This window comes from Lampetra fluviatilis, chromosome 4, assembly GCF_964198595.1.
Source record: "Lampetra fluviatilis chromosome 4, kcLamFluv1.1, whole genome shotgun sequence".
In the NCBI taxonomy this organism is placed as follows: domain Eukaryota; kingdom Metazoa; phylum Chordata; class Hyperoartia; order Petromyzontiformes; family Petromyzontidae; genus Lampetra; species Lampetra fluviatilis.
Window position 1 is genome coordinate 18,174,752 of NC_136278.1, and position 8,986 is coordinate 18,183,737.

General features: G+C 51.0%; 1 protein-coding gene across 1 annotated transcript; it reads left to right on the plus strand.

The window, feature by feature from the left end:
- The first annotated feature begins 1,654 nt into the window (after positions 1–1,654).
- Positions 1,655–6,937, plus strand: TFPT (TCF3 fusion partner). The gene is made up of 5 exons (XM_078855705.1): positions 1,655–1,777; positions 2,156–2,281; positions 2,733–2,803; positions 4,021–4,090; positions 5,584–6,937. Exons 1-5 carry the CDS (start codon positions 1,676–1,678, stop codon positions 5,779–5,781), a joined length of 567 nt encoding a protein of 188 aa, XP_078711831.1. The 5' UTR covers positions 1,655–1,675; the 3' UTR covers positions 5,782–6,937.
- The last annotated feature ends 2,049 nt before the right edge of the window (positions 6,938–8,986 follow it).

Below are 8,986 nucleotides of genomic sequence, written 5' to 3' on the forward strand. Positions count from 1 at the left end.
TTTGAGGACATGCGTTTGCCAAAATGCTCTCCAGGTGATTGTAAATGCTTTGGTCCTTAATAAATGGATACAATCATATAATCAGGCGTTGGATATACAGTATTATTTATTAGTGTTTATTTATTGGTGACTAGCTTTACTACCCGGTTTTACCCGGGACTTGGATTCTTGTCTTAAATTAATACACGGCCTACGCGGAGGGTTGGGGGGTCGTGACGTCAGCAGGCACACTGCGTAACGCTGTCGCATGCGGGTGATATCACAGATGTGACGTCACTGCTCACTTGCGTGCAAAATATATCCATTATTGCGCCCCCCGCCTCCCAAAATACAAAAATCTATTTTTATACCTTTTGCATTGTGTACAGTCTGGAAGCTACCCACAGGCCCAATTAAAAGTTTGTTGCATGTTGGGAAGTATGCTAAATATTTCGAACACATTCACACATTTCCTTTTTTTAAATTCCTTTATAAATGATTTTTTTGTGTTGAAGGATAGCACGATTGGCTACGTACGGTCAACATACGCTGGACTAAAACAAATTAAGTAAAACGAAGTGCCCATAGACTATAATGGAGATTCCTTTTCCAAAAGTCTATAGGCATTAATTTTTCTGTCATTCGTTGCCGTCCGTCCCGTCTCTATTGTTTATACGCCCCATTGACACATATAAACAGAGTGCTTTGCTTGGCCTCACGTAGCTGAACTTTCATTACGTTAATGATGAAAAATGCTGGTTCTGAACACTTTGGAACAGTAGGTAATTCACTTAAAAGGCATTATTCATGTTGTTGCAGGAGATTTCAGATTGTATTTCGGCAGGAAAGGACCCCCCCCATAGTGAGTTGGGCTATCTGAGCGTCCGTGAACGGACGAGACGGAGCAGTGACATGAGCTCCTGTTCAGGCGACTCGTTACATCAGGAGGTCGCGAGCGACGGCTCAGGGAGGCCCTCATCCAGCAGTGGACAGACCGTGGCTGGCGATGACGAGCGCGACTCGGGCCTACCCCGGCCTCTGCTAGGTTTCCCTACGCGGGTGAGGCGTGCGCACGCGGGCAGGGCCACCAGGCAAGAAAAGGGGGCCCACTAGGCCTCAATGTTTAAAAAGAAACGCACTCATTTCTGATCGAGCAGATGGGTTGAGGGAGGGGGGCATGCGTGACGAGGAGGCGCCCCTCCTCCTCGTGCGACGAGGAGGCGGCTCCACGCGGGGGGAGGGAGGGGAGCGCCTCGTTACCTCCTCCATCCTCCATCATCAAGCGGCCGCTTCAGGTTTGCAGCGTGAGGGAGCCTCTACTTCCGACATCCGGGTTACGTTTCCGGGTCAAGGGTCAACGGGGCGGGGTCACCACTTCCGTCGTCGAGCGTGTGCGCTACGGCACATTTGGGGCCGTGGCCCGAAACGTCGCCCGCTGTCAGCAGTCGCCTCACGTCTCGCTCCGCGCGTCTCGCATTCGGCTGTTGCCGACGACCGTCCCGAGCTTCGTGGTTTGTTCGCGCGAGTTGGCGGCCGGCAGAGATCCGCGTGGCGAGGAGAGCGAGGCTGTGGAGCGAGGTGTCAGGAGAGGTCGAGTGAGGAGGGTAGAAGAGGGGAGAGAGGGGGGTGAGGTGAGGGGGTTGAGGGTAGAGGTGAGGGGGGTGAGTGAGGGAGAGGTGAGGGGGTGGGGGTCCTCATGGCGGGCTCCTCGTCAGGTAGCGCGGACCTCGACCTCGCCGCCCCCGGCGCGGACCTCGCGCTGCCTCCGCTCTTCGGGGGTCACATCCTGGAGGCTGAGGTGAGACTCACACAGCCATAGTAGTACTGACCCCACAGCCATAGTACCACTGACCCCACAGCCATAGCTCTGACCCCACAGCCATAGCACGAATATCATAGTCTTAGTAGTAACCCCTTAGCCATAGCACTAACCTCATATCACAAACACTGTCTTCGCGAAAAACACATCGCACTAGACAGCACCCATACAGAACTAATCCCATAGAACGGGCATAGCTATATACCCATCGCGAGCTTATTAGCACTGCCATAGCACTTATCCCATAGCACTACACAATACAGTGCCAACACTGACAGTAAACTATCTCTAACACTGCCCCAGCAACTCGTGCCATAGACTCCGCCCGCGCTGATCTCCACCGCTGTCTGAACGCAGGTGGAGTTTGCGTCTAGTCCGGAGCGAGCGGCCGAGGCGAGCGAGTCTCTGCTGCCCCTGAGACGTCGCCACCTGTACGAGAGCAAATACCTGGCGCTGAGGAAGCGCTGCGCCGAGATTGAGGGGGTGAGCCTGAATGCGGCGGTGGTGCGATGTTAATTACCTCACCTGGTATGCAGAAGGCCGAGGGTTCCATCCTGACCCTGGTGTCTGTATATTTGGAGTTTGCGTGTCTCTTTCCCCGTGGTCACGTGATTTGTTTTTCTCCGGGTCCTCCGGTTACTCCCACCACGTTTAGAATCGACGTGCGTTTAGCGTATTTGACCGCTGTAAATTTCCACGTTGAGCTATCATTTGTGGCCAGGTCGCTTTTGAAAAAGAGCATAGTGGGCCTTACCTGGTAAAATAAAAATAAAATAGAGCCTCAGTCTTCTCCTGAGAATGTATCCATGATGCTGTCATGGGTAAGAATTTTACATTTAAGAATAGGTACGCATTAAGACGTTCCATTAAAACAGTTCCTGCATTGTTCTCATGTGTTTATTATTGTTATTATTATTATTAACTGTGTCCACAGATCAATGGAAAGATCCTCAACAGACTTTACCACGTGCGCAGAATCACGCGCCGTGTGAAGAAAGAGAGGTGGTAAGAGAAGTTGGCACCATCATATCCTCATCCTCTCGGCATCATCATAACCACCAACCACCTCTCCCTCTATCAGCATACGCTAAGCAAGTTTGTGTGTGTCTGTGTGCATGTACGTGTGTGTCGAATGGTATCGTGTTGGTTAGCGCACTGCATTACGGACCTTGTGACCCGAGTTCGGATTCCGCTCACGACAAATGAACTGGAAGATATTTGAACCGGTCACGGGCCTCCCCTAGGTCGAGTCGTCCTCAAATGAGTACCTGGTGTCGTGTGTAAACATCAGTCAGGCGTGGTGTTGGCAACCCCCACCCCCTTGTGTGCCGTGCCGGCCTTCGTAGGTTCTACTCGCCAAGAGCACTTTCCCCAGTTGTCTCTTATGTCTACATGGGGGATCTTTGCCTTTGATGTTTGTATGTGTATGGCTTTTGTGTTTGAATGTGCGTGTTGATGCACGTGCACACGTTTCTTGTGTCTTTGTACGCACGTGCCCATCGTTGCTTGTGTGTATGTGTACTTGCACGTGTATTGCACGTGAGCGGTGCCGTGGAGGCTAGGAGATGTAAACTACCTCGCTTGGTATACAGGAGGTTGTGGGTTCGATACTGACCCTGACGCCTGCTGTATATTTGAAGTTTGCAGTGTCTTTCATCATCATTACGGTGGCTAGGATATGTTAACTACCTCGCCTGGTATACGGGGAGTTGTGGTTTCGATACTGACCCTGACGCCTGCTGTATATTTGAAGTTTGCGGTGTCTCTCATCATCATCACGGTGGCTAGGATATGTTAACTACCTCGCCTGGTATACAGGAGGTCGTAGGTTCGATCCCAACCCTGATGCCTGTATATTTGGAGTCTGCATGTTCTCCCCATGGTCGCGTGAATTTTTCTCCGGGTCCTCCGCTTGTTCCCTCCACATTTAGAATCAATATCCATTTAGAGTATTTGGATGTTATAAATTTCCACATGATAAGCCATTTCGTTGAGGTATCATTTGTGATAGCCAGGTCGCTTCTGAAAAATAGCCATATTGCTTGGTGGGCCTTACCTGGTAAAATTTAAACTATTGTTTTAAATAGTTAAGTTTAGTATGTGTGCGCGTGTGCCGTGTGTGTGCACACCTGTAGCCTCAGCCAAGGTGCTGGGTGCACCGCGCGACGTTTTACGGTCACGTGGAGAGAAACGCGACCGCTTGCTTCGTGTTCCCCGTGCAGGTTTTTGATGAAGAGGCTGGACGACTTCAAGGACAACTACAGGGAGGTGCAGCTGCCTGTCCTGTTTGAGGTAGGAGCTGCGGACTGGTGGTCACATACCAAAGACAAAGAGCCCCAGTATAGCCTTAACCGACTGTTCGCGAGGACCTATGAAGGCCGGCACGGCACACGAGGAGGTGGGTGGCCAACACCACCCCTGGCCGCCTTTGCCTCCCCAGTGGTGATGTTTACACATGACACCAGGTACTCATTTGAGGCTGAGTCGAGCTAGGGGAGGCCCAGGACCGGTTCAGATAATCGTCACTGGTGTTGACTGTGAGCAGGAATCAAACTCGGGTCACTGGGTTCATAGCGTAGCACGCTAACCGCTACACCACCGCTCGCCATGGTCAACCTAGGGGAGGCACAGGACCGGTTCAGATATTCATCACATACCAATTACGTACTCACAAACAAGGCATAGGTCTCTCTTAGACTGCTTTACTGACCGCTCGTGTGAGTGCCGTGAGTACCCACGGAGGCTGGCACGGTGCACGGAGGGGCGGTGTAACCAGTATCATGCTCCTCTGCCTCCCTCTCCCCTGCACTTGTGTTAATACCCTGCACCGGTGGTTTAAGGCTGAGTCGAACTGGGCGAGGCCCCGGACCGGTTGAGATATCACTCATCACTGATGTTAACCATGGCTGGTTAGCAAACTTGGGCCACCGGGTTTGTAACACAGTGCGTTACGTGCTGTCACTGCTCCCCATGATAGTCATAGTGACGTACACATACGGATACGACCAACGATTTTGTTTTGCCGTGATGTAGCGGTGGCGTCACCACAGCCCATTGTGCCAGGCTAGGCGCAACTTCAGGCCAATGTGTGCCGAGCCTCCAATGAGGTTTTCATTGCCTCGATCTTGCGTTGCGGTTCCTCAACATCGCTCTGGTAGGCTACTGCCCGTGATTTACCAGTGATCAACTTCCTCACATCTATTCCTCTAAGGAACGAAACAGGAGGATTTCTCCACAAATCTGGCTGTCCGCCTGATGATACTCTTTATAATTACTGGCGAAACGTCATACTCAGATTGTAAATGTTGTGGATTTGCTCTCCAACACACCGGTGTGCTGCACTAGTAACAAATTGGAATGTTCTGTTTACCTGACAAACCGTACAAATTGGGCTGTGTCAGTGGCTGGTTTGACGACACATTTATATTTACGCGATTTAACCCAAAAAAAACTCTTATGGATTAAATTTCCTCTTCGCTGCTTTAAGGAAACGATGCCGACATTTAAATGTTCCCTACTTGGTTTCCGCCACCACGCGACGCAGTTAATTTTTTCTTTGTCACGGGCGCTGAGCACAGGCCCAAATGGCGAAATTGGCAAGCAAGCAACTAAAATTAGCATTTCAATCTGAGTTGATTTGTTTCTTGACTTAAGCATGCTTTTGAGAGCTTGAAAAGAGAAGACGATGGGACGCATCTGAACGAAACGGGTATAAAAACAAAAAACGTCCAAATGCTGCCACTTCTCAAAACCATTGTCCTCTCTCCTCGTGTGACTCTCAACAGGACGACTCGGCTCTCACGCCGACCAATCGGAGTGCAACGCTGGGGGCGGACGACTCGGAGGCGACCCCCGACCCCGGGGCCACAGGTCGTCCACAGGAGCCCGCGATGGGCGGCACCGAGAGCCCCTGTGAGGTCACGCTGAGGTCGGGCGCCAAGAAGCAGCAGCAGCTCCAGATAAAGGAGGAGAGAGACTTCTAATGGCGATTGATCGTGCATCGTTATGATGCGTGATGCACGATTCACAACGGTGTTCTCCGTGAGAAAAACCTACAAAACACAATTGTGCATATTCAATGGCGGTCCCCCCCCTCTCTTGACGGCCACCACTCACATGCGGCTAACGGCCAGCCATCACCCCCCGTGTGTACGAGCGATGGGGCTAATGGACAACGTCGGGCGACCTACGTCAAAGCACCCATCGGTGGCCGGCAACTCTTTAATAAAAAAACACGCTCCGTTCCGTTCCCGAAGAAGTTCCCAGTACGTGGTGCGAAACGTCAGACATCGTGGCGAGCAGCACGCGGGCGCGACTCGAATACGAATGCGAATGTTCTCGCGGTGCAAGTTCGTCATCGGCCATTGTCTATCCACTGCTGGATGAAAGCCTTCCCATGCCATCGCCATCACCTCATGGGTCCGGTGATGCTAACCGTTGATCTCCTGCACGTGAGCCCATCGCAGGCCGTCCAGAGATATTCACGCGGATCGCAGTGGTGGATTGAGCCGTTTTCAACAATGAATTGTCATCGCCATCATCAGTCGTGGTCAATCCACTGCTGGATGAAGGCCTCCCCGAGCCACTACCATCTCCCGCGATCCTGTGATGCACTATTCCACCCAGCACCTGCACGTGAGCCGATGTCATCGCTCCATCTATTTGACGAATAAGACCAGAATCTGATCAATTTGGGTATCAAATACAAGTGTCTCTGCATGTTTAATTCACTTCTTGATGAAGAGAACAGCGAATGCAATATGAGTTTAAAATTTGTAAACATACATATGTAAGTAGGTGGATTATTTCAATTGGAGTCTCGATTAAACACTTTGTTTATAAATGTATCGTAAAGGTGGCTGGGTGGATAAAGGGGGGTTCAATGGACATATCCCAGCACTGGCACTGATTAGAACCTGGGTTTGAATCCAGATTTCAGCCACCAGTGACTTAAACCAGCGTTTTCAAGTGTAATGAGTCCAGTGCTCTTAGCGCGGTCACTTATGGCTGCACGGAATAAAAACCCCATGTATATATTCGGTATGGCCCAGCCTGGCTTTTGAGGCCTCGTTGTGAACGTTGGGTTAACAAATCACTCTTGTAACGTGACGATGAATTAAACTGCAACGTGTGTTTGTATTTGTATGTACGTTGAACTTCTTTTGCACCGTACGTAGCCAACCGTGCTCATCGGAGGTGCGGCATGTGACGTGCAAAGTCGTCTCGCCGATTTTGTGGCTCGTCACTGATCGCAGTACCGTGTTAGAATTTCAACTTTGAGCGCGCCGCACAGCATTGCCTCGCTCTCGTAGAGGGAGAACGACTCGGGACGCAAGGAACCGCAGTCAAGTAGCAGCCACGCGACGAACAGTGCGATATGTGGCGTGCTGCGTCTAATCGGACCGCTTGACCAGCACTCGGGAGGGTGGCGGCTCACGTCCCGGTAATCGGGTCAACCCAACCCATGAACCTTTAAGTACGGTCAATCATTCCCCGTGCCTGACAGCATGGGGATGGCTTTCATCCAGCAGTGGACTGATGCATAAACTTTTGAAAAACTCATTCTTCATTGCTGTGAAGCATTATGGGTCAAGTTAAATATAAGTTTAACTCTGTTCTACACCTCCACGTAAATAAACACGTTAGTCTATTGGCTCCCATTAGCCTATTGGCTTCCAAACACGATATTATCCAGCAGCATTTGCTTCGGAAAGCAAACCGAACGAGTGTCAGGCTTGTCATTACTGCTGCTTGGTCGATCAGATGTGAGTGTTGAACTTAATTCGCACCGTACGTGGCCATTCGTGCTAATCCGAGATGCGGGAACACAAAACTTTTTTTTTTACCAGAAAAGGCCCACTGAGCTATGTAAGCTCTTTTCAGAAGTGACCTGGCCACATGATAGCCCAACGAAGTCACTTATCACGTGGAAATGTATTGCAGCCCAAATACTCTAAACAAGCGTGATGTTGATTCTAAATGTGGAGGGAATATCCGTCGGACGAGGAGAACATGCAAATATACAGCAGGCGTCAAGGGCGCTCGAGATGGTATTGGCAAGAGCAATCTACATCAACTATGGGTCTCCCCCCCGCCCCCAGTTAAACTCGAAAGCAATGTCTCGTGCGTCAAGCTGGAGCAGTGTTTGGTATCGGCAGTAGCTGTCTCTCCACGTAGAAAGCACGCGCGTTTTAGTCCATCAGCCTCCTTGGTTTTGTGGATTTGGAAAGCCACTCCGGTGGTGGTCTGAAGCAATTGGATCGCCAGGTGAGCTGAATTGACTTGAGTGCGTTTGTATTTGTAGCTGAGCGGAAGTTGAGAGCATCTTGCCGTCACTGTCATCATCATCGTCCAGCAGCAGGTGGCGGTAGAGCTTCACAGCACCGTGACTCCACGTCCCGAGTCCGTGACTGGCACTGCACCCTGACCCCACGTCCTGAATCCGTGAATAGTACTGCACAGTGATTCAAGCATCCAGAGCCCATGACTGGCACTGCACCCTGACCCCACGTCGTGAATCCGTGACTGGCACTGCATCCCAAACAATCTATTGGTAGAGGCCACCCATCCACGGGGACCTCAATTCACAATCGGATTTGGTGACATTCGATGTGCGCAGGGCTTAATTTCTCACAATGTTTGGCGATGCTGCTGCTGCTGCGTTGGCAGCGGTGCACAAGCACAATGAACAAAGCAACACGAACCCTGAACACATTCGTCAACAAACACTGTGGCCTTAAGAGACAAGGGTAGTGTTGTTTGAAAGTATTCGCGGAATCGTTTTCAAGTTCGTTGGAAGACCAGAGGAGGTGACACGTGAAGCACTGAAAGCCACGGCTAGAGCCAGATGCGTGCTCGATGTGGTGTGCCGGGTGCGACAATATTTTCCCCGGCCACAATCGAGCGGAGAGAATGTTCAAACCGAGCGTGACGGCAGAAGTCGTCAAACGTGCAAATCGAGTCGGCGCCGCCAACAATTGAAGCCGCACTTCTCTGTGTCCTCGCGTCGACGCACGGGGTCAAACGATGCCACCAATCCGTGCGGCGTGGTCGCGTGGCTTTTTTTGTACTCTATTCAGGTTCTCTGCGTTTCCCCTTCCATATTTAGAAAGCAGCGTTTTGGAGCGTTTGTGCCGCTATAAAATGTCCACACAACGGGCCACTTTGTTGAGCTGTCATTTGTGGCCA

Excerpts from the sequence above, each read along its gene's own strand:
- TFPT (XM_078855705.1), top strand. The coding sequence starts at position 1,676 with ATGGCGGGCTCCTCGTCAGGTAGCGCGGACCTCGACCTCGCCGCCCCC. Across the intron at positions 1,778-2,155 it reads GTCACATCCTGGAGGCTGAG|GTGGAGTTTGCGTCTAGTCC; the intron begins GTGAGACTCACA and ends GTCTGAACGCAG. Across the intron at positions 2,282-2,732 it reads GCTGCGCCGAGATTGAGGGG|ATCAATGGAAAGATCCTCAA; the intron begins GTGAGCCTGAAT and ends CTGTGTCCACAG.